General features: G+C 20.0%; 1 protein-coding gene across 1 annotated transcript; it reads right to left on the bottom strand.

Moving 5' to 3' along the window:
- Nucleotides 1-3,930: 3,930 nt before the first annotated feature.
- On the bottom strand, nt 3,931-26,549 carry LOC129615409 (ras-related and estrogen-regulated growth inhibitor-like protein). Its single transcript, XM_055530608.1, has 5 exons — nt 26,453-26,549; nt 11,128-11,206; nt 9,250-9,410; nt 8,482-8,637; nt 3,931-4,580 (listed from the first exon to the last, which is right to left on the bottom strand). The coding sequence occupies exons 2-5, from the start codon at nt 11,201-11,203 to the stop codon at nt 4,266-4,268; spliced, it is 708 nt and encodes a 235-aa protein (XP_055386583.1). The 5' UTR covers nt 11,204-11,206; nt 26,453-26,549; the 3' UTR covers nt 3,931-4,265.
- Nucleotides 26,550-27,372: the final 823 nt, after the last annotated feature.

The following is a 27,372-nucleotide window of genomic DNA, read 5'->3' as shown; positions in this document are numbered from 1 at the left end:
GCCTCGCCTCTTACATTATCATTTTCATGACATCATTTAAGAACTTCCTATAGGCATCAAATTTCTTGAGCTAGTCTTAATATCTAAATTTTGTCTAAAATTTATACAGACAGAGGGATAAGAGAGAAGAATCACATTTCATCTCTATTCAATCGTCTTTATTCAATAAAATGTTTTATAATTCATCATACTATCCTGTAGACAGCTTCAAGTTCACTATTCCTGTACACGCAAATTCAATTAATCCAGTGACTAAATTTTTTTTCTATCCAGCTTTAATAGAAAAATAATATCTACAGGGTTTATGGAAAGATTTATTCCCCCTTAACCTTAAATTCTAATTTTAGATTTAGACGTATAACAATTCATATATGTGCGTCTTTGATATACTCGTATATGAATCAACAAACCTCCCATTAACTATTTCTTTTAAATTTTTATTGCCCACTTTTCATATGTGTATATCATTTGTCATTTCAACCCGTTTCATTTTTATGATTTCTTCTTTTAGATTCCCTCCAACTTTGTAACGGAACTTTCTGAAAATCATTTAATAGAGACAAAATCAGCTTTTGGATTATTAAGGATTTTGTTTGGAAAATATAAAAATGATGCAATTTTTTTTTTTAATTTAATATATTTTTCTTTTGTTTTATTTTTTTTGTGTTTTTTGTTTTGTTTTTTTTTCAATAAATTAGACGGACCTATGAGCTAGGAAGTACAAAAGTGAATTTTTCTTTTTTAAATTTTTACAAATTTTTCTTAATAAAATTTGTTTGTTTTTTTTTTCTTCTTTTTAAATTTATTATCTATGTACTTTAATTTTATAATTTATAAATAAATTTTATTTCATAATATGGCTTAATTACAATAATTCAAAAATTTAAAGTTTTTCCAGGGAAGTAAAATTTATGAAAAAAAAAAAATTTTTTTTTTTGCAATTTAAATGTTTTCAAAATGAAAGCTAAATAAAACTCAATAAATTAATCAAAAACCAAATTAAAACAAATTTTTTAAAATTAATAAAATTATAAACTAATCACAGCCATTAAAACTTTTATTATAAAAGAATAAAATGATTTTTTTTTTGGTTTAACTTTTGTTTTAATTTTCAATAATAAAAAAAAATGGAGGAAAAATAACCTCACACTTTGACTGAAAAAATCTTATATTTTTTAATTAAAAATTAAATTAATAAAAATTTTTCAAATTTATCAAAATTTTTAACAATTTTTCCGCTTTTAAATCTACAAGCAATTATGAAGATTGTGGCCTTCATCCAGTAAAATTCTAAATTTGTGTTAAATATTAAGTATTTTTTTTTAAAGTCATGCTAAATTTTGTAATTTTTTTAATTGTTTAAGTAATATTCATAATTTATAGCTTACTAGAAAAAAAAAATTGAATTTAATTTTTAATTTAATAAATAATTGTCAATGCCAAGAGCCAAACTTTTTCAAAATTATTTTAATTCTCATAAATTTATAAAATATATTTAAATTTTTAATTAATTCCAATTAATATTCAACTATTATATAATAATTTAATGTTAAAAATAATTGATAATTGTTTTATAATTAAATTTAATTTAAATACAATTAATTTATGATTTTAAAAATTTTAATTTCAATCTATATTACATGCATGTATGTATTGTTGAATTCTATTTTTTAATTTTCAATAATTTCATTTATCATCAGTCAACGTGTTAAAATATTTTAAAATTATTATTTATGTATTTATTTATTTTTTTAACTTTAATTTTGAAATTTTTAAAAATTATAAATCTTGCGATATATTATTTATATATATCATCTATCTAAAATTAATATAATTATACATTTTGGTTTGTTTTTTTTTTTTAATATATTTTTAATATTATTTTTAATAAGTAGCTATATCACAAATTTTATTAAATTTTTTATCTTATTTTTTTTCAAGGAATAAATATTTTCCTTTTCTTATAAATTTTTATAATAATTTCGAATTTTTTCAATAATTTTTGTTTTAAGTACAGCCCTGACTCACTTAAATTGAATAGGTTTTTACAATATATTTGAAATTTAGGCTCAATATAGGATAAATTATTTATAATTCAATTAAATTTTTTTTTAATATTATAAGAGCACTATAAAATTATTGATATTCATTGAAATGAGTATGGACTGACTGGTTAAATATTATTGAATTTATATAATATATATGGCATATTATGTAATTTCATATAGGTAATTTTTATACAAAATACAATTTATAACATAATTATTTACTTGAAAATAACAAAATATTTTAATTACAATTAGTTTTTTTTTTATAAATTTATAAAATATGAAAAATACATTTTTAATTTTTTTTTTTTTTGTTTTTCTTAATTAAAACATAATTATTTTGCGGATTTTATAAGTATAGATTTTGTTTTTTCAATTTTTAAATAATCTCATTTAATTATTTATGTAGAATAAATTTTTCTAAGCCTTAACAGCCATTTTGGTTTTTCAATAGGCTCATTTTTTATATTATGTATTATTGAATTGTAAACTTTTTTAAATATATTTTTTAATTTAAATTAATTTTATTTTAATATAAAAGAAATTAATTTAAATTTATTTTTATTAATCAAAAATATTGTAAAAGCAAAATTAAATAGAACTTTGTTAAATGTTATGAATTTTGAATGGAAATTTTTCAATAAAAATTAATGAATGAAATTTTATGAATTACAAACTTAATTATTGCTATATAATTAAATAATATATATATATTATTATTTTCATAACATATTCTAATTCCATTTTTAATCGTCTTATTTTATTTTAATAAATTACTAATTAAGAATAAATATTAAAAAAAAAATTCTTTCATCTCTTGTAAATAATTCCCAATATAAATTTTGTCATGAAAAAATATACAAATATTTTTAATAAATTTAATTATATACAATATATTCGTACATGCTTTGTTGTTCATTTAAATAAAACTCTTCCGTATTCTATCGCTCACATAAACATCATAATGGAGATTTATATGCACACAATTTATATACAACATCATGTTATAATATGTGCATACATATATGATTTGGTTTTATAAAATGTTTATAATATAATTTTTATGTGTTTGCCTGTGTCTTTTGATTTAATTCATATTATTTTCGTTCGCGAATTCTATTATTATAATATTTTGTCCTTGAATTTTAACATTATAAACATTATACCCGTTTCCCTTAAGACAACTTTCATATTTTTAACATGAATGGAAAATATTATGTTAATAATATTACAAACAATATATTATACACGTACATATAAACAAATTGTGACATTGCTATATATGAAACGTGTGTTATGATTTTATGGCATACATACGTGTTACTTTAGTATCATAAAATCCATACAGTAGAAATCAATTATAATGACATTTTGGTAATCAAAACAAATGAGAATCATTTAAGTAAGTAAAACGAAAATTGATATTTTAATTGAATTATCGCAGAAAAATTATATATAAAAAATTTTATATATGTATGTAAAATGTGTCGAAACTAATTTGGAAAATTTACAAACTAGTCTTTTATATAATTAAGCAAATATAATTAAGCAAAAATCAAGCAGATAAAAACAAAATTTAAATTGAAAATTTTCCATCAAAATTAATTTAATTTTGTATAACAGTTTTATAATTTTGCTTTATATTCTCATAATATGTTTTTTTTATATTTTGGTATACTATTTTTTTTAATAATATTTAACAAAAAAAAAAAATAAATAAATAAAACATACAAATTGTCTTCCTATTTATAGAAAATTTGATCCTTATTGCTTAATCCTTTATCTCAAATAATGTTCTTTTTTTTTACATAAACAGAACATGCACAATTTAATTACTTGTATATATATAAAAGTTCAAATTATATACATAATTCATGCATATTTGTTCGTAAATATAAAACGATTCAAAATCCTTTTATAAACTTAATTTGTTTTTTCAAATTTTTCTTTTTTTTTCTCCAAAAACAAAAAAAGTATAAAATATAATATATATATAATTGTACCTATATATACTGTACTATGTTACATATTTATGTACATTTGTATATATTATTTTCAATGGTACTAAAATATTGTATATATATATATATTATTTTTATTGAGAAAATATTAAAATGAATATTGTTGTTATATTTTCCATTTTGTTTTTCTTCCGTTTTAATATTCTTGTGTTACTCTCAATTCCACATTATTTTTTATTCTTGTTAATGATGATGGTCACAGAGATGCAGTTGCTGTAAATGCTTGTCTTCTTTTTAATACACGTGATTTATGTAATTCACCTTTATGACATGGTACAACAGTACCTTGATTAATTAATAATTGTTGTTTTGTACCATTATTATTAGCGCCAATTAATGTACCAATCATTTTTGTTACAGAAAATTTTCTATGTTTAACTGGTCTTGCTCTTGAGTCAATTAATAATTTTTCAAATGCTTTATATAAATTTGGTGAATTTTCAGCTACAGAAATTTCACAAAATCCTATAGAATGTGTTGCAGCTAATGAAGCACCTTCTGTTTCATTAACCTGGAAATTAATAAAAAAAAAATTTTTATTATAAAAACTTTTATTTCAAAATAGTTCTTTACTTTAAAACTTCTTAATATTATGTGAAAGTCATTATATATATAAATATATTGCTCATGATTATGCTTATCTTTTCTTTTTATTTAATTGCAATAAATTGACATTCAAATTTTTAAAACTGACGTGCCACACATGTGCAATTTCAATTTAAACTCAATAATTAAAATTTTTATCTCTCTTGAATCAAACTATATTACAATTATCGAGATTGTATTAAAATTCATAAATAAAAATATTAAAATTTTTGCATTAATTTTAAGGTTTTCCTATTAAGACCTTGAAGTATAAATGAAATCATAAATACTAGGTACGTATATCGTACATGTAATACTGAGTATTATTCATATTTTACTTATCTCTTTATATTAAAATTATGTGGTTACCCACGCAAAAACAAAAATAATAATTTGGCATTTAAAATTTATTAATAATTTATTCTACTTATATTTCCTTTATTATTAATTCAGTATTAAATTTTGAAATATGCATACATACTATAATTATTTTTCATCATTTATTTTAATATAAGTAACTACTTTAAATAATTTGAGAACTTCTTATATTCTTGTAATATTCATAGGACTTAATTTATTGAAAATTTTCCATCTTCATACATGAAATTTCTTGACATAAAGAAATTTTAATACTAATTAAAAGCATTATTTTTAGTAATTATCTTGTAATTGGATTATATAATAATAAAGTTCTAATTTCAATTGTAATATAATATTATTTTGGTATATATAATATATATCCTAATGTTTACAGCAGATATACACTCCATATATTGGCACACGATAAGTATAATAAACATAATATATGTATATGTATATAGTTGCTTGCAAAACACCATATAATTTTCCCAATTATGTCAATTTCAATATAAAGTTCACTTAAAATAAAAATGTCCTTGAAATAATTCTCCTCTATACTAGATATCGGACAAAAAAGAATAATAATAATATATCGTGTTGCATTTTTACTTGTATACACATATAGAAGAATTGTTTTTATAATATAAGAAAAAAAATTATCGTATAATATAATATTGAAAATAACTTAACATGTGTCGCCGCATATACAAAAACACGTACTACATTTTCATTATAATGGTGTGTACACAATTTATAAAGCTAAAGAAAATAAATTAAGACATGAATTTTTCAATTTAATTGCATGAAACTTCAGAACTTATTTATTTCATGTTATACACGTAAAATATATGAATGAAAATCAAAAATTCACTGATGAAGTATCCAAGTGATTTCATGATAAATTTATAAAAAGAAGATCATATAGCAATATATTCACATATTATAGAGTTGCAAATAAAAAATAAAAGAATCTGAAATGATTTTGCTTTTAAAATTTTACAAATCTTATATATATATATTTAATGTATAAATTTTCATTTACTTCAAAAGGATATCAGACACACACTTTTTTAATTGCGATAAAAACACAAATTTTTTTTTTTATTTTGAAAAATGGAATAAAATTTAAACCCTTACTGAGCTTAAAATATTATCTTTTTCTTTATGTAATATACATATATACATACAATATAATATATAGACCTATATATATGTTGAATATATATAGTTTCATAGCCCAATATGTTGAATGGATTGTGTACACACACATACGTTATTTTTTATAATTGAGTACACAAAATCTATCGCAAAGCAAGGCAGCAAATAAATAAAATACTAAAACTCTACTATATTATACGAAATATTGTTTTATTAAAAAGGATACAGAAAATTTATTACTATACAATGTGAATTTAATCAAACTATTATACGCATTTTCACATATGAAATTATTACTATATATGAATATCCTTCTCCATTACTTTATATTATTTTTACACTTAAAGAGGTGAACTAAATAAATGAATGAATACATATACATATTACATAATATTTTTATTCGATCCGGACATTAGAAACAATTTTTTATGTTTAACAATGACATACTTTTTTTTAATGAAGCATATCTGTATACCTAAATACAAACATTACAATACCATAGCTTATAGCTCGTGCACTATTTTAATCGAAAAAGGCACATACTATAAAGAAAAGCATATGATAAAGATTAATATTAGATATAGACCTGTTATTATTTTATATTTTTTTTTAAAAAGTAGGTTATGTCAACAATATTTTAAAATTTAACTACACAACACCAAAGCTCATACAATATTTTAGTATACATGTAACTATTTCTATACATGTATAGGTCCACGTGTAACTAGATATTTTAAAATTGATTCCAACCTTAATATATAATCACAAAAACAACCTATACAAAATTTTTAATATGTTCTACAAACAATATTCTTTTTAAGAAATAAAAATAATCTTATGTTACGTGCGAAATTCATCAAATTTTCATTCATTTTCATAAAATAATGAGCACAATAATGATTGCTATTTCAAAGAAATTAAAATGCAAAAATTATTTACCATTATTTTTTTATTGAAAACACCAAGTATGTATATACACATGTAAATAAATTAATCAATAGGTGTTATTTTTCTTCAATAAACAAAAAAAAAAATTTTATTTTCTAACAATTTCAAGAAAATTTCTTAGAAATTCGTGTGGTTTTTGTTTTCATACAATAAAATGTTCATTAATTTAGATAAAAAAAAAAATAAAATAAAATTTTATCATATTATTATGTCTTGTATGTATGTATATAGGCCTACATTAACATGTGATGTACATAACAAGGAAATTTTAATAAAATTTTTAATTATAGTTTTTTTAAATGGAATTGACTACTTATTTTCATAAAACATATCAACATTATTCTATATGTTTGTATTTGCAATATATTTTTGTATTTCATCAGAATTTTTATATTACCAAAAATTAATAAAAAATAAATACATATTATTTTTGAAAACAACACATTTAATTCGATATGTTTAACATGAAATTTACAATTTCATAAAAAATAATATTACAATGCTGGCCTACAATATTTCAAAATTTCAGTAAATTAATAATTCAATAATTTAGTATAGCGTGTTCGATGTTAATTTAGAATATTGTAGTAAATGCGAATAAAATAACTATAATTAAATATTTCTTTGATATTGCAATAAAATAATCTTCATTAATAATAGATATAATCAATATTATTAATATTTGTAATAAAATATTTTAATAACCAAATTACACACATTTAAAATCATGTTATTTACTTATATACTTATATATGCATATATACATAAATATAATTTTAATATATTTTTTTTTATATTCAAATTAATATAAAATTAATTTCATGGTTGAAATTAAATAAATTTCATGCTTATTCTCCTGTAATTTATATTAAATAATTACATACATTCATATATGTACTCGTATATTAAAATGTACACTCGGATTATGTAGGTGGAACATGTAAAATATTCAATTACAAAAATATATTTTCAAAATTGCGGTTAATTTTCATTTTATCATAAAGTATAAAATAAAAATTTTTAAATACAAAATTATTGTATTAAAAATTGAAAAAAATATTCCCCAAAAAATTCTTTAAAGAAAATCGAATGCACGTGTAAGAGAATTATGAATGCCAAATTTACAAAAATAATAAAAATGCATTTAAATCTCAAACTGGAAGCTTCTTAGATTGTAAAATGACAACATGATAAATATTTTCAAATTTATAAGTAAATAAAATTCATTCAATTTCAATATTGATGAAACTTTGGAATACGAACAAATTTTTGTATTTTTTTGCAAAATTTGAATGACTTTCACATAATTCAAAAAATATTAAAATAAATTATTTGAAATTTTACATTGAAAAACAACTTACCTCTCTTAAATGATCTAATTCACATTTATTAGCAATTAAATATGCTAGTGGAGCATTTTGTATTGATTTTAATTCAGCTAATGATCTAGAAGCATATTCAAAACTACTACGATCCGTAATACTATAAACAATCATACAAGCATCGGCCCATTGTATCTGTAAATTCAACAAAAATAAACAAAATTAATAAAAAAATTTTTTTTTCTGTTTATTTTTTTTTTTAATTTAATATTAAAATTCTATTTTCTATTAGAAAAATTGTATGTGTGTAAACATTTTGTATGGTACAAATTGAATGTATAAAACAAAAACCAAAAAAAAAAATAATAATGTTTTTAATCTTGTACTTGTCAATATTTTTCTAATGTCTAGTACAAGAAAAGTTCATGTACATTTTCATGTGATATAATACCATATATATATATATATATATATAGAGATCTAGTGTATAAAATTATATTCAAAATATTGATGAGTCAATTTTTAAAATGTTTTTATTTTAAAATTTAAATACAAAAAGTAAAAAAAAAAAAATTGAATATGAACTTTTTATGTGCCAAGTTTAAATACTGGTCATCCTTGGCATTCCCGAAAAATATCGTAATTAGAATTTTCTTTTTGGTTCTTTCTATTTTTCTTTCATAATTTTCTCTTTGAGAATTTTTTTTTTTTTCTTAAACGTTTTAAATTTTCTTTTTTCTTTGCAACTAAAATTTTAATACTAAAAATAATAAAATAAAATAAAAAACAAACGGTTTCATTTCTCACCTGTTCCATAGGAAATTCATTTTCATTTTCTGATGAAATATCAACTACTTCAACTTCTGTTAAACCAGCACTATCTAGTGATATTGTTTGTTTATATAATAGATCTGTATTTGATCGATATTCACCTATAAATCTTCTTGTTAAATAACGTACTGTCAATGCTGTAAATGAATATAGAAATAAAATTCAATTATTAATTATATTTGTTTGATATATTTTTTTTAATAACATTAAAATATTAAGTTGGGTATTATTTTGAAAAATATTCAATTTAGTATGTGTGAATACCAATGAACCACTGCATATTGTATCTGACAGTATCATTTAGTATGTATAGTGCATGACATTAAATTATGGAAAGGTTTCTATTTAATCTAAAGGCATTTTGGATTTTGTTTAGGTATTACATTACAATTAATGAACTATCAAAAAGGGAGAATAAAAAACTTGTTTTACTCTTTGTTTTACTCTTGCCTTAAATATCTCATGTTTATTTATAATAGTCAATTTATGTCTTGTCAACACTTAACAAATTTCTAAGCAAAATTGAAAATTTTTCTGTCATAACATCATTAATGCGTCAAAATAATAAAAGAGCGTCATTTTAAAATCATTCACAGAAAAAATATTTTAATTTTGAATTTTCACATACAATTGACTTTTCATGTAGGTTTGTACATAGTGGAGAAATTCATGTAGCTATTTAAAAAATTGGATGATATTTTTCTTGCAGAAATTGAAATAATTTTATTTGCAAAAGCAAATACATTTTCAAATTATGATACATGACTTTTTTTGAATGTGTATTTTTATTTCACGAAAGAAAAATACAATCTTAAAATACAAAAAGTGACAAACTTAAAAATGAAAATTTTTAATTGAAAATTGAAATATTACGCATAATTTCAGCAATATGTTGACGTAAATTGAATGAAACATAAACTAATAAAGATTAATAATTAATTGAAAATTTTTAAAAATGATAAAATATTTGTATTTTAATAATGTTAAATCGTAATTCTTGAACAAATATTTTGAATTAAAAGATTTTTATAAACTTATTTATATGTAGTGAAATTTTTAATGAATTTATTTTGAAATTTTCAACATCTGCCATTTTTTGTATTGGCAAAATATCAAATGAAATTATTTTCTTTCTGACGACAATATTTTATATTCATAATACCCCGTTATTTCATATTAAAATTGTGAATATTTTCAAAAAGAAAAAAATTATTATTTTTATTATGAATTCAAAATAATTTTCTTTCTTGATAATTGATTATAATTTCTTGTTTTTAAAATGTCATTATGAAAATGTAAAATATTGACATAATTGCATTTACAAAAATGAATCAGGAGATGTGCATTTTCGTTGCAGTTCTTTGAAGTATGCTTCGGGCTTATTATTACAAACAAATTTTTGTTAAATTTTTATTGTAAATTGTTCTATATTATACAAATTGTAATTAGTGCTACTAATTGATCTCTACCGTATGTCTTTGATGTCACCTAAATATACATACATAATATATTTTTTACATTTTACAAAATTTTGTTTTTATAATTAATTATGTATGTGTAATTGGTAATTGTAGATAAATTTTGCCTATAAAATAATTAAGAATTGATTGGATTAAGATAAATAAACATTTTAATTTTTTGTAGTCATGCCTATTCACAATAATCTTTAAACTAGTTTCTATAATGACATTATATGCACATGCATAATGTTAATTTTCAGGTTTAATTTAAATTATGATTTTGAAAACTAGAATATTAACTTCAAATCGGGTCAATGTAGTTCTTGTATTTGTGTTAAGTACTTAAATAATATAATGTTAAAAATTCTTAAAAATTTCTTTATAAAATACTAACCTGATTTTCCAACATTGTCACTTCCTAAAACTGCAATACGTACCTTAGGTACGTTACTCTTGTCATCGTTCTTCATTTTCTAAAATGACAAAAAAAAAAATATTTTGATTAAATTTTTGAATAATTAAATAAATTTTTTTATATATTTTAATATACATATGTATATATATGTATATAGTTAATAAAATTAAATAATTAAATTTTATATAATTCCTTTGTTTATAAAATAAATCTGCAAAGTGGTATTTTTACGTAAATATTTAGATACGTCAAAAAAATAAATGAACATAACAAAAATTTTTAATATTATTTTGTAATTTAAATAGATTTATATTATTTCCTTTTCTTTGATTTATAAATGTATGTATATACATATACATCAGTACAATTATATTATTTAATTAATTTATGTGCATGAGTACATAAAATTCGCTTCGCCAAATAATATAAATCATACAAAATATAATCAAAAAAAAGTAATATTAATAAAATATAAATATATGTCCATATGTATACGTGTATATACATATATTTATGTAGAAATTAAAAATATAAATAATTTATTAAATATTTTTAATAAATACATAATGATACTCGTATAATTTTCATATGTGTGCGTTTATGCGTGTTAATATTTGTTATAAATTTATAATGTATGCTTGTATACTAAAATACCATCTATGATTTTGTGATTAATTTTAATTTCATTTTTAATTTTTTTTTTTTGTTTTTTTTATTGCTAAAAAATTTATGTGGAAAAATTTTAACAAAAATGACAAATGACAGAATCATTTGAGGTTGGCGCCATAAATATGAAAATAGAAAGAAAATATTGTGAAGGGAATAAAAGAATTTTTTATTTTGTGTTTTTTTTTCTTATTTTTTTTAATTTTACTACCCGAATTTTCTATATTTATAATACATAATATTATTTTGTAATATGAAAATTTATATTTATTATGTTATAAAAATTCATATAAAAATTTTTCTTTTAAATTACATACAATCATATACATATGGGTAGAAATGCATAAAAATACTCGTATCCTACGAATAGAATGAATTTAAATTACACGAAGTAGATGGCAACAATATTAAAAATTTTGGTGTAGTAATTAGAATTACGAGGCTATTAAGCATATATGTATATTGAGCATTGGATAAACGTTGAAGGATGCCTGAATATTAAAACAATGTATGTAAGTAAATGTAAATTTTAATAATAAGAATATGAAAAACTAATAAATTATTTTATATATAACTATTCATTTAAAAAATTGCTTTTAAAATTTTAGTATAGTTAAAATATTAATTTATTTAATATTTTGTTTACAAATTTATTAAGTTCAACAATTTTTTAACAATTTTTGTATAAGCAAATTTTAAAGTAGATCGTTAATAATTTATAAATAAAGCAAAATTTTTCATCTATAATGGTATTTTTCACATACACTTATTTTGTGTGAAAACATCAGCAATTCAAATATAAATATATTAAAAAAAATATAGATAGTAAAATTAAAGTTTTAAATAAAAATATTTATTTTGAAATTTTTGAATATTTTCTATAATATTTATATTTAAAAATTTTAAATCTGTGCCTATGTTTATGCAATTATTCTATAATCATTTAAAATTTTGAATGTTGCGATATTTGAAGCATTTCATAAAGTTTAAGCTACGTATAGACTCTGAGTAAAGAATACAAATTAAATTGAAGGCATTCTTTAATATTTTGTATATTAAGTAAATTTACTTTATAATATAAGTTGCTATATGTTGGTAATCAATATTTTAAAACAATTGCGTATATTAAAATCCAGTCATTTTAATATAAGTATATAACAATGTTTCTAACAAATACTATGGGTAGCGCCTTACAAATACGTTATAAAATGCAAAAGAATTTACTAAGATTGTAGATTTTCTACAACCGGATTAACAGTACACCGCGACCTCGTATAAGAATCTATTGTATCGCCACTTCTGAGCGCAGGACATACACTCTCCTGATGATCTCAAGCAAATTGTGAGGCCCGGAAAACCGTAACTCTGCCGGCGTGAGAGCAAAGAATTTCCTAAAGCAAAATAATAATTATTTTTATATTTTAATATTTTTTTCCTAAATTTAAAAATTTCGAAACATATTTTTCCAAAAATTATTAGTCATTACTTAATTTTTTGTTGTCGCCAGTGGTTTTTATACATTTGCAATACTAAAAATGCAGACACTAGAATTTCAATTTTTTCACTTAAATATGAGAAAAAAAATGAAAAATAAATAAATAGTACCATCATGGGCTTTACCTAAATATTTATTCCACTTAATTACAAAAGTTTATTTTATAGGAAGGAAAATAATTATTATAGTTTTATTTTTGTTTTTGTTATTTTTTATTTTAAATTCCTAGCATAAATGAGTAGGAATTTTTTAATTTTTTTTTTATTTTAAGATTCCATAATTTTGTTGTTGCTTTTCTTCTTAGTATTTTATACACAAAATTTATTTTTAACATACAAAGGTATGCAAAAATTTTTTTAAAAATAACTTTTTTGGACCAATGATATATGAGGAATTAAAGTTTTTATGGCTATTCAACTTAATGGCAGTACCAATAATTCTTAAAATTTGGATTACATTTTTTATTCTTGTTGTCGTTTTTCTTCTTTTTTCTGAATGGTTTATGGCCGATTTTTCATATCTCGATTTTTTTTTTTTTTTCATTTTATATGTGTACGTGTTTATGTTTATATGAGGATGAGCACTTAATCCAAAAATTCCATAATATATTAATTTTATATATGTGTGTAAGTATGTATGAAACAAATGTACATATTATAAAATTTCTTTTCCAACAAGCAAAATAAAAAGCGACATTCTTTCAATTTTTAATTTCTCACTTTTTGGTGTTTTTATGTTTTTCAAAAATTAAAAGTGATTTTTTGGCAAAATATCAAAGAATTTTTTCCTTCTTTAAGACTTTGTTCTGCATTATTATTTTAGTTTTGATTTTTTTTTTTTCGGGGTGATAATGAAGAAATATTTATTTCTTTTCATATGTAAATTTTATTATTCAATTTGGGTTGCGAATGATTTTTGAATTGCACTTTTTAATATTTTTATATGCAGATACAAAATATTTCAGATTTCTATTCTGAAAAGAAAATCAATGGAATTCTCATACCACTTATATTATTTTTTCTTTTATTTTCTTATGATTTTTTGATCCAAAAAATTTTGTACTTAACATAAATTTATGGAAAATGCCCACTTATATTTTATACTCATTTGTTTCGCTATATAAAATATTTTTTGAAAAATTTAAGAATATCTTTAAATGATCGCGCATTAATAAATAATTAATTTTTTCGGATTAAGAATATTACTATTATCTGAGCATAAATAAAAAAAAAATTAAAAAATAAATTATTAGTTGTATATATATATGCAATATTTATTCCCTCTATAATTTTCGTCGTTCTTATGAAAAATTTAAAATTTATATATAGATATGTACATATGTAGTAATATATTTCATATACGTATATGTGCATAAATATATCATAATTTAAGAGTTTATGTGGTTCATTTAATTATATAATACATAGGGGCTATTAATTTTATGATAATTTTCGATTAAAATCTGGTTACAATAATATTAAAGGGACATTAACCGAATTAAATGGAATATGAAAAATATATTATATGATATTATTTGGTCACATAAATTAGATAATTAATATACATGTGTACAAAAGATTTAGAATTTTATATATAGGCTTACTATTTTATTAATTGCATTGTCTAGCCATAAAGCATTTTTTGTGGTATTAATTTAATTTAAATTTTATTTAATATATTTTGATGGATAATTATTTATATAAAAAAATTTCTATATTATTAGATCTAATTCAATGGAATTGCATTAAAAATTTGTTAGATTAATATATATGTATGTATATATAAATTCTTATACTGATAGGAAAGATATAGTAATATACAATTTATAGTTAAAAGTGCCTTCTATAATTGAAAAGAAAAAAAAAAAACCAATAAATATGATTCATTGAAAATTTTTTAGCATAATTCCCAAAGCAGACATTTTTCATTTTCTATATTACATTCCATTTAACTATTTCATTATAATAAATAACTATACGTGTATACTATGTTATAAAATGGTAGACTATAATCCTTTTACTTTATACAACAATTTTATTATTATGTTGCCGGAATTTTCATAGTACTTAACAAGGACATTTTATACATATAATAAACAAATTTTTGTTATACTATTTTTTTTTTATTTTTTTTTTCTTATTTTCACATAATCCTTCTAATGTTCTGATATTTTTCTTTATAATTTTCTCATATTATAATATTATGTTGATTCATAATATGATATACACATTTACAAACTGTTATACTGGTATTATATTGAACATTATTACTGTATAAATGTAATAATAAACTTTTTTTTTTTTTTGTAAACAAAAGCATTTTATTTTATGGGAAAAAACACAATTAACTATACTAAATTTTTCTTGGAAAATTTTTCTAATATAAACGAATGAATTATAAAGAATTAACATTGAAAATAAATTGAGTTTTGTACTTGTCATTTGTAAGGTTATAGAAATTTTAAATGTATACACATATACAAGAAAAATGTATATGATATTGTACTTTCATAGAACAATGTGGAGTATACATTGTTTAGAGGAAATAATTTAAAAAATAATTTTTAAATAATTTAAGACTAGATGAGAGGATTTAAAAATTAATATTTACCAATCCAATATAGTAAGGGACACAAAATTAAAATTGAATACAAAATATCAAAACATATTTTATAAACGAACAATAAGTGGAAAAAATGCCGAATAATGAGGAAATATGCCGACAAATACAATCAATTGCGCTCTTATTTTACTTAATTTTTACTTAATTTAAAACTAGAATTTCTGAACTTCAATTAATAACTATGTTATAAAAGGAATTTTCTTTCATAATGTATAGTTCACTAAATTCAATAAAAAAAATTTTAATGTAAAAAGAAAAAATTTCATGTTTTTAGTTTTTCTTATCTTAATAGATTGTCAATGTTAAATTATTTTTTTTTTTTAGATTAATTGCTTACATTTTCATTTTCAGTGGCTCTTTTTTTTTTTTGCTTTTTTTTTTATTATCTGGTAAATCCTGAAAATATTTGACTCATAATTTATTTCAGAGAAAAAATTATTTAGTAATGTCTGTTATTCCACTACAAAAAAGAAACAAGAAATTTTGTTTTTTTTCTATTATACCAAAAATCTATTATAACAATGGATGTACATACGCACATACTCATAGTATATATATTTAAATAATTGTATATGTAGAAGCAAATGTTATTTATCTTCCATTTTCAAAATTTTTTATTGAAAAAAGTCAATCACATCAGTCCTTTAAAACTATATGATAAAATATGAATAACCTTTAGGAAAAATTTTTGGCTAAATTATAAAAAAAAACAAAACTAATCCTTGAAATATTTTTGGAACTATAATTTTTTTTTGCTACTTTGTTTGTGGATAAAAAAGCCTAAATTAATTTTTCTTTTCTCTTATCATGATTTATTTTTAATACCTAAAATAGATAGCGTACAATCATATCTGCTTAATTACAAAAAAAAACAAATATACTGATAAATTAATAAAAAAATATGCAATCAATAAAAATGAATAATCGTTAGGCTAATTAATATTCGAAAAAGATTATTTAAGATGCTCAAGTTATTTAAAATATATGCAATTAAAAATAACAAATCAATAATATTCAATGAAGCATTTATATAGACACAATTAATTTTACGAGCAAACATTTTTTAACTAGTTATCAAATTATTTTTATTGAAATATAAATATTATTAATCGCCCTCCCTCTTCCCAACTCCTCCCTTTTATAAATAGTAGAAATATTTTCATTCATTCTTTAACCAATTACCAATTATTTGAGAGTATTTTATGTTTTATTTTTTAATTACTATACAATTGATAATTATCAATTGGAATTTTTCTAATATAATTCTGATTTAGGTATTAAGAATTTTATGAATGAAAATTAGTTGAATAAATATTTGATTTTATGATAAATTGACAATAAAACTAATAATATATATGAATTCCAATAATTTTTAACATTTATTATAGTATTATTTACGTACTTAGTAGAACATTTTATAGAGATTACTTTAAAGTTAAAAAATTTATTAGATATATATAAGCTATAGTAGAAGGTTAAAGAATTTGTAAAATAAATATGAACAATGAAAAAATTATAAAAATATGAAAAATATTTCCAATTTCTTTAAATGTCATTGACAATGAAAATTTTTCAATATATTTTTTTTTTTCATAATTTTGAAAATGGACTCCATTTTTAATTTACAATATTCTTCTTATATCATGCAGTGTTTTTATTATTCAATATAAAATATGTTCAATATATAATATTCAATGTACGTTATTATGACATTAAAATACAAATATTATATCTAAAATATTACATAGTATTACTAAATATTTGCATAATTTTACGTTTTCTTATACTACAAATAATGTGATATAATCGGAATATAAAGTAATTTATGTAACTAAGAAAAATGTTATAATCAATGTATGCGTATGTTACATTATGCAAATTTTACTAAACATTTAAATTATTTATTATTATTAAATATTATATATGTAGTTCATAATATAGCAGAATCTCTGCATAATAGAATATCTCATCTATAACACTAGAAACTAACAATAGAATATCTCATCTTGTATATATTTAACGGAGTAATTTTGTTAGCAGAAGCGTTTTGTATTGGTAGTGCAAAGTGTTTGAATAAAATCAAAAACGAAATCAGTGTGTACTACGAGTTAAACTTATAAAATTTTTGCTGTTTGTTGTATACGGATTTCACTAAAACTAATATAATGTGTATATTATTTAAACATAGTACCTGTTCAGTACAAGTTTTTTATATTTGATTTGAATTTTTTGTAAAATTTATCATGAAATATGAAATAAAATTTTCAATACACGCATTCTATTTTAATCTCATTAAAAACATAAATAAATTTCGAATGTCGTAATACTCGTATATTATTAAAATTATGCAATAATTACCAATATTTAACCCACTCTATATATGTATATAATTAATTTGCGAAAAGGTAAGCGCCATTTCAATTTTTTTAATTAAATTTACGTATGATTGCTTTACATTTTTTTTTTCTCATTTCCGACATAATATTTAAATTAAAATTCTTTTGATTTAATTAAATGAAATAATTCAATTATATATGCATGTATGTTAATGTTTTCCGAAAATTGTAATTAAATTTTATTAATTCACGCAAAAATTTTTAATTCAATAACTTCCGTTTAAATACTATATAGTCTATATATAACTATACTCACATAAAAAAATACAAATATGTAGTATTATTGCATAATGATAATTGAAATTTATATTTTTTCCTGTATTTCAAGCTTTTAATTGATTGAACACGATAAAGCAAAAAAAAAAAATTTCTTTGATTTTTCATGTTAAAATTATGGTTATACAATTGAAATAAAATGAATTTCTTCGAATTCAAGATATATGTACATACATATATTTAAATAATTATGCCCTCCAAAATTTTAAACAGCTGTCACAGATACGCAAACACATTCAGTATATTCACACATTTTATATGAAATTCTTTATTAACAACCAGAAATTACTAAAACAGTGCATACATTTTGTATAATTGCATTTATATAAGAATAAATTTCATATTGTGTATGATTGCATAATCTGAAATGTTATTGAATGAAAAAATCTAAACAAATTAGTATTGAAAAAGAGGAAAATTCATTAAAATTAACAAAGAAAAAAATATATTTTTAATGTTTTTGTTAATGAAGCAATGAAAAGCTTCATAAAATGGAAAATACTACTACATTATATTTCGCATTTAATTTCGTAAATACTAAAATATCGTTTATATACTAAACATTTCTTATACTTGCAATATCCCTAATTGTTTTCAGGTAATCAAGTATCAAGTAAATTCAGGTAATTGAGTTAAATAGTTATTTTTAAAATAGATTCTAGTATATATGCAATGCAATAGATACTACTTAATGTATATACTAAGAATATACGTTTCAAAAACTATTTTTCTCAAATAAAATTTAAAGTTTTATTCTATTGTTAAGCCTAATTCAGTGTACTTAATATAAATTTTTGACACCGAAAGTTTCCACCCAAAAAAAAACAAACAAAAACAAAATAATAAGAAAATTTTCATTCAAAAATATTTAAAAAATTTCGACGTAAATTAAAAATTCGGATTAAAAGAAGGAATGCGCGAATTTCTTATATAGACAAAAATAAAAAATTATCTAGGTATTTATTTTTCTCTTTTTGCTCTCGTTTGTATTAATTCTCTTATTTTTAAAACGAAATTTCGAAATTAAATTTATTTATTTATTTAATTTAATTTTTGTTTTTGCTCTTTTCTTTTTCATAGGTTCTAAAATTTTGTTGTTCCTTTACTTTAGCTAAAAATTTAATTCCAATTTTTTTTTTGTTTTGCACCTAAATGTGTGGTAAAGAACGCAATATTCTTAAATAATCAAAATAGCTAATTTTTGTACAAACAAAATATTTCAATTCTCTTATATACTTTTCATGTATATATATTCGTAGGTTGGAAGGGATAGAAATATATATTTTTGAAAAATATATACATATAAATATTTCTTAAATAAATTTTTGTATAATATCGTTCTAATTTTGATCTAATTAAACCCAAAAGAATGAAACAAAACAAATAGTACAAAACTTTCCAGAAATTAAAATAAATTAACTTGTTAATTAGTTTGAAAACATACATTTTTTTTTTTGACTTAAATGAATACCGACCGCGTGCTGTTGTAGAAAAGGATGTAAACGAAAATTTTTATATACATATTATATATGTGTATATAAAATATATGAACTTATAAACAATGAGAAAAAAAATGTTTTCTAATAAATTTTTAACTCTATTAAAAATATTTATAAATTTTTACTCTAAGAACAAACAAAATTGATTAAAAAAATTGAAAAACAAGTTTACTGGACCAAGTATGGGATACCCGTGTACATGAATAATGATGAAAGCAGCTATTTGAGTATTTTATTAACTACTTCTTATATATATATACATATATATATATATATATTAACATTAATCGCAAAAAAGATAAGATATTAATATTTATTGTAAACACAAACCAATTAAATGAAACAAATGATTTGTGTCTACAATAAAATTTTGAAAATATTGACAATAAATATCATTTGAATAACTTAGAGATTCAAATTTAGAATAAGTTCCAGTGTCAGCATTTAGCCATAAGCCTCGACAATTCAATTTCACATCAAGTTGTAAACGAAAGAAGTAGTTTATAATAATCTATAAATTATTTTATTCGGTTGCAATTAATTCACCTACATATTTTTCACAAAATAAATTAATTCTTGTATATATATATATACAAAAATTCTCTTTAGACAAATATGTATACCTATATTTATATCTAAATACACCCCACATTATTTTGATCTCATACCTTCATAATTATGTTCTACACATACAAATTATTTAGATGTTCACGGCATTGAAATTTTTTTAGAAAATAAAAAAAACATTTTGGTTTTTCTCAAATGAATCATTCCCTTTTTCTTCTTCTTCTTCTTCGAAAAAAAAAATTTCAATAATTTTTTCTTTTAATTCGACAAAAAATATTTTTTTTTACAAAAAACCGATACATTAAAAATAAGCAAGCGTATACGCTCTGTCATACTATACTTATTCACGGCGATCATACATTTTGTGTACAATACAAATGTGTAATAATGTATAACAATAATATAGATGAATGAAATTATTAGCACGCTTCATAAATATATTAAGTGCGTACGCATAAGAAGAAAGAACTAAAAGAACAAGAAAAACATGAAAAAAAAAAACTAAATTTAAGGCAGGCAGGCAGGCTAACAGGCTGGCAGTCAGCCTGACTGACATTATTATTGATGAACTGTTGTAATATTTTTCACTATATATAAATATTATTTATATATAGTGAAAAATACAATATAGATTATGCATATATTTCAAAATTTAAATATTTAAAATATATTAATTTTTTGAGAAAATCATTTGCCAAAAATTTACGATTCTAATTTTTATATAACAAAATAATAAATTTGACATTACCTTGCATATCTGAATTCACAAAGACAAATTTTTATATGTATGCATACATAATTTTTTACACGCTCATATACATACTTATATATTATATTTGAAATATTTATTTTGTAAGAACGAAAAATAAAAATAATAATAATAAAAATCAAAGAAAATATTTATTTTGAAATAAAAAAAGAATATCTAAGAAAAATCACAAATTTTCCGGGGTAAAATACTTAAATTTCATTGAAAAAAACAAAACATAGATAAATAAAATTTTTAGATGGGGATAGGAGGAAACAATAAAGGCATAGAAGTGACAAACCCCCATATGACAAATTCGAATTTATTTCGTTTATTTTATCTTTCTTATTGTACATATACTCGTATATATTTTTTTGTATTAGAACTTTGTGAAACACGAGCATTAAAAGACAAAACATTTAAATGTTTGTTTTGAAAATATTTCAATGTTTTTGAAAAAAAAAACTAAAACAAATAGCAAAAAAAAAATGTAAATAAATTTTGCAAATTAAATAAAATTTATAACAGTTTATTATTATTAATTGTAGATTTTTTTCTCTCCTTTGTACTATTATTCATTGATCAGCGGAAATTCTTAAAATATTAAAAATATAAAATTTTCACACTTCATTTAAAAAGAAATGTTTAACATGATGTTTTTTTTTGTGTACCATCAAAAGATATGTGGTGCTCTTGAAATTTTGAATTTTTAAAAAAAAAATCTATTCTAATAATAGGAACATTGAATTGAACGCGATTAAAATTGAGGGGGGTTTATTAAATTACATATTTAACATTTAACGTTTTCATTATATTTAATTATATGTGTAGTAAACCATAGGTTTTATTTGAAATCTACATTAAATACTGGACACCATTAGGAAAACGCTGAAAATTTTTTAAACAGTTATCTTTTACTATATCATAACGATGTCTCTAATTTCATCAATTATAATATTTCTATTTCGGACAACCGATATCAAAATCAAAAGCATATTTTTTTTTATTAATTAAGCATTCCTTACCTTATAATAAACAAACTTATATATAATATGAGTTTCCCAATAATTTGCTTAAAAATTCTTTCTAAATATTCATTTTATATACTACATTTTAATATTCTATAATAACAAACTAAAAGTAATAGTATGTGGTATTAAAATATAAAAAAAAATCAAATACATAAATTATAAAATATTATTACTAAATAACAGAAGAATATAATATAAAATTTGCCCTTAATTCGCTCGAAAAGAGAATTTCAAGGTAAATTTAGAAATTTTAAAAATTATGTATGGTATATTTTTCCGCTATAAATAAATAATAAATTACTCAGACCGGAGGCCGTATGATTATAAAATAACGAAAATTAAGATTAATTCAAAACCAACACACCACGAGAATAACAATTTTTTTTCATGTTTTTCAAAAAAAAACAAACTACATATTTTAGTTTTCAACATTTCTGTTCAAATTTTATTTTATATTTTTTTTTAATTACATATTTGTCATTGATATGAAAATTATTAAAATATTATATATAGGAATAAGAGGAATTTTGATTAACTGTAATGAATCAACAAATTGGAATTTCACCTTAGATTTTGTGTATTTCTTTTTATATATTCTTATTTGCTTATTTACAAAAAAAAAATATTTTATACCGGCGAGTTTATAAGTCAAATTGAATATCATATTTTTTTGTTTTAAATTGAAAATTATGATGTTGCCCCATCAAATATAGAAGAATATAACACATTTAACAGTTCTAGCAGATACAGTAAAAAAATATCTTTTAAAATTCAGTAAGGAAATCTGATATTAACAGTATCTTTGAAAAATTTTCTATCATCGAAATATAATCAACTAAATGAAAACATTAGTACGCCTCAGTATATGCAAATTTTCCCGTTCTTTTATCATAATTTTACGTAATCAAACAAAAAATTTTCATTTTTATCTTCTCATGTTTTTATTTGACGTACCTACAACACATACATTTTTTATAGCACTTACTTTAATTGCTTTAATTTTTTTAAATTTTAAAATATTTATACTTTTGAATATGATTGTATATAATGACGTATGCTTTAATAAGCAAAAAAAAAAATTTTTAACAAGATCATGGAATTTTATGAACTCTTTTTATGATTAAATGAAATAAAATAATTGAAAAATCTTAAAAAAAGAAAATACATTAAGAACAACCAAAAAAATATATTAGGTATTTGTAATGACGTTAATTATGTACATATGTGAATTCATTATATTGAGTGAGTGAAATGAACTCTTGTTGCTATTGAGAAAAAACAAAACTAAAATGTTATATTCTTACGTTTTTTCATATATTATGCGAGTATCAACTGTTCAAATATGAATATATATATACATATACACCAATATGTTTAAGTATATTATAATATAAAATAGTGTTTATATTTTTATAATGCTTGAATATGTTAAAAATTTTGAAGATATCGATATAAAAACATGTGTGCTGCAGAATAAACGTAATAATATTTTAAAGAAAAATTAATCATTTCAAAGTACAAATTTTTTATTTGTTATAATAATATTTTTTAAATATTAGCTTAGAAGTTTTTTGAATATTGACTAAGTTTTATGTACGTTATGTTTAATTTGAACAAAATCTAATACTTATACTCCAAATGATATAGAGATAGGTTTAGGTATAATAGAAATCGAAGAGGGCATTTAATAATGGGCTTTTTTAACGTAGATTATTAGCAGTATTAGTTTATTGATCATTATTATCATTTAGATAACTCAAATAACGATTGATATAATAATTATGATTATGACATTGCCTTCTTACCTTAAAATTTTTAATTTCAAAAAAAATTCAGCTATTATATAAATAAAGTTCAAATTACTTACAAATTAAAGCGTTTGAAAAACTTCACTTATTACTAGAATTACTATTATTACTAATTAGGTTAATAAAATACGCAATTTTTATTAAGTATTACTAATTCTTAGTATTATTAAATAAAAAATTATATTTTATGTAAACGAATGAATAAGTGATAATAAGCAAATACAAAATAAAAAAATAAATTAAATTTTATTTAGAAAACCATTATTTTGCATGTCATCACTTATATTATATCTTAACAAGTGTATGTCCTTCAAATTTCATTAAGTGCTATATACTATTTTCATAAAAAGTATGTAATAATGATGAAATATAAATTAAATAGTAATGAAAAAAAAGTCAATATTATTAAAATTATTGGATTTTATATAAATAATTTTATCAATAATAATCTAAAACTTAAACATACCCCTACACATATACAAAAAAAAATGGACATTTAATTAAATTCTTTACCACATTATTATTATAAAATTACGATATCGTTCTATTATATTTATCGATATATGCAAACAAATGTACATATAAGTAAATATAATAATAAAATGAATTATTTGGAAATTCCCATTAAACAAATTCGAGTATAAAAAAATTTACTAGTAAAAAAGAAAATATATAATTAACCCTTTCTTCTCCATATATTTTTTTTTTGCTTTATTCTATCCTATATTTCATGGAACGTCCTTCACTTTTTCAACTAAACAATTATTGTTTAATCAACTGCTAATTTTTTTATACAATTTCTTTTTATCGTTTCGTACTCGTATCAATTTTCATTTTTCCCGCTGTTGAGGGTTAATTAATATTACATTGCTTAATTCACATATAATTTGATAGGTTCATGTTTAGAATTTTGATAATATAAATACTAATATAAATTTGCATATTACTAATATAGAATGGAATTTGTTAAATAAAGAAAAAAAAATCATTAATTATTTTAATAATTTTTATTATGTGCCTAATTTGAATAGGAAAAAAATGGCATATCGATTTATTTAAAAGTACACGTATTTTTTCTGTAATGCAGATAACAGTGATGTTATCACACAAAATATACTTCATATGTAATATTTAACTAAAAATGTATAATTAACTTTACAATGAAGTACTTAAGAACTGTGCGTGTACATTAAATAAAAAAACTTACTACTTCATTTTCTAAAATTAGAAATATTTCATAATATGAAGATTTTATTAACAATATTACAAAGTTGTGGGTCCACTTGTAATTTTATTATTATAATATTAATTTTGTACATGATTCTAAACTTTTCGTATATCTTCAATAAAAATTCGAATATTTTAGTAAAAATTCTGTCAATGCACATATAACAAATCCAAAAAATATTAAATTTTTGAAATTTTAAGTCCTCAATTTATTAATTTTATGATGATTTCATTATTTCGCTTTAATTATATTTCTTTCATAGAATTGCAATGAATATTTTTCACACCTTACTATATTAATTATTAGAAATAACTAATTTTTGTATTATGCTATTGAAAAGAAAAATTTATTTAAAGAAAATTATATGACAATCCTAATTAGAAGATCAATATTACAATTTCGTCTAACAAAATAGTGAGGAATTTTTCAAATTTTTATTACTCTTTGCATCAGTTCTATATTAAAACTTATGAAACTGCAAATTTTATGAAAAATGACTATATAAGAGAAAAAAACACAATTAAATTATACTATAAAATTAAATTTGTTATCTGATAAGTAATAGTTTATTAATATAATAATAATTTAATGTCTTTTTTCACAATATTATCAAAATAATCAATTTTTTCGAAGAGGATCTAAAATCCAAGAGTAATTATAAAAAACCATCTAAGAAAAAATTTATCATCTAATATTTTCTTAAATTTTCCTAACTAATTCCTTTAGAAATTCATTGAATATAATTTTTTTTTCTTAAATCGGTCGATTGAATTACATTTTAGCCTAATTTGTAAAATCCTCTTTTTTTGGGCAAATTAAGTAATTGAATACATACTGGATAAATTTTACAAAAACAAATTCTAGTGAATAATATACGAGTATATTGTTAAATATTTATGATAAATATAAAAAATAAATTAAAATATAAATTCTTAATAAATTTAAATATAACAATTCTAATAACTTACCTTATTTTATTTGTTCTAAATTGCAATATTAGAATAATTTTATTCCAAGGGTGAGTTTTTGTGTAAATTTTTCACAAAATTTCCAATTTTATTTAAATATTTTAATGTCCTTTTTATGTTATGTAAAAAACTTAATATTTTTCTTTTGTTCTTCAAATTTTAAACGTTTATTTTTTAAATATAATTTTTATTATGCACCAAATCCATTTATTTTATTTTAAATATATTTTCTTTTTTAATAAAATCTATATCATCTATAAAATAGTATGAGTACAATTTAATAAACTTTTTTCTTTTAATAATCTCTCAGTACAAGTTTTAAAAAATTTTAATTTTCTTCACTTGATTTTTTTTAATATAGAATTTTTTCTTTATTCACTTTTAAATGTGACAATGAAATAAAAGCAAAAACACGAAAAAAATTCCAATGTTTATTTTTCACTTTTTTTATTCCACTTTTGATAAAAGTGCTGTGTAAATTTTCTTTAATCTTTATTTTAAAAGCAATCAAAAATAATTTTATTTATTTTTTATTTTATTTTATATAAAACGAGAGAAAACCGATTATTTAAATTCTTTCCTTGTTTTTTTTTTTTGAATTTTTAATATTAACCGGGTAAATGCTTTCAAAAGACTGAAATTATTCAGTTCTGTGTTCAGTATTAAATATAAAAAATATGTAGAAAATAAATTCCTTTATTTCTAGTCAAAATAGCTTTTCTCACCAACAATATAAGAATTAAAAGCAAGTTTGTGTGAACGTATGAATATACATATACTTTTATATCAAATTTAGAAGTCGCTTTTAAAATTTTTTATACAATTTTATATACATTTTGTTTTGAAAATAAAATAATCATCTGTTGGATTTTTCTTTCCTATTTCTATAATTTATTCTACAACTATACAAAATTATCACT

Source organism: Condylostylus longicornis, unplaced genomic scaffold, assembly GCF_029603195.1.
Source record: "Condylostylus longicornis isolate FDR11 unplaced genomic scaffold, ASM2960319v2 ptg000135l, whole genome shotgun sequence".
Classification (NCBI taxonomy): Eukaryota; Metazoa; Arthropoda; class Insecta; order Diptera; family Dolichopodidae; genus Condylostylus; species Condylostylus longicornis.
Note: the sequence above shows the minus strand (reverse complement) of the source record. Positions and strands in the feature narration are given on the sequence as shown.

What these genes read in the sequence shown, in the direction of transcription:
- LOC129615409 (XM_055530608.1), bottom strand. Translation starts at nt 11,203, where the DNA reads ATGAAGAACGATGACAAGAGTAACGTACCTAAGGTACGTATTGCAGTT. An exon ending in TGACAATGTTGGAAAATCAG is followed by an intron (nt 9,411 to 11,127) that starts GTTAGTATTTTA and finishes ATTCATTTACAG; the next exon opens with CATTGACAGTACGTTATTTA. An exon ending in AATTAGATCATTTAAGAGAG is followed by an intron (nt 4,581 to 8,481) that starts GTAAGTTGTTTT and finishes ATTAATTTCCAG; the next exon opens with GTTAATGAAACAGAAGGTGC.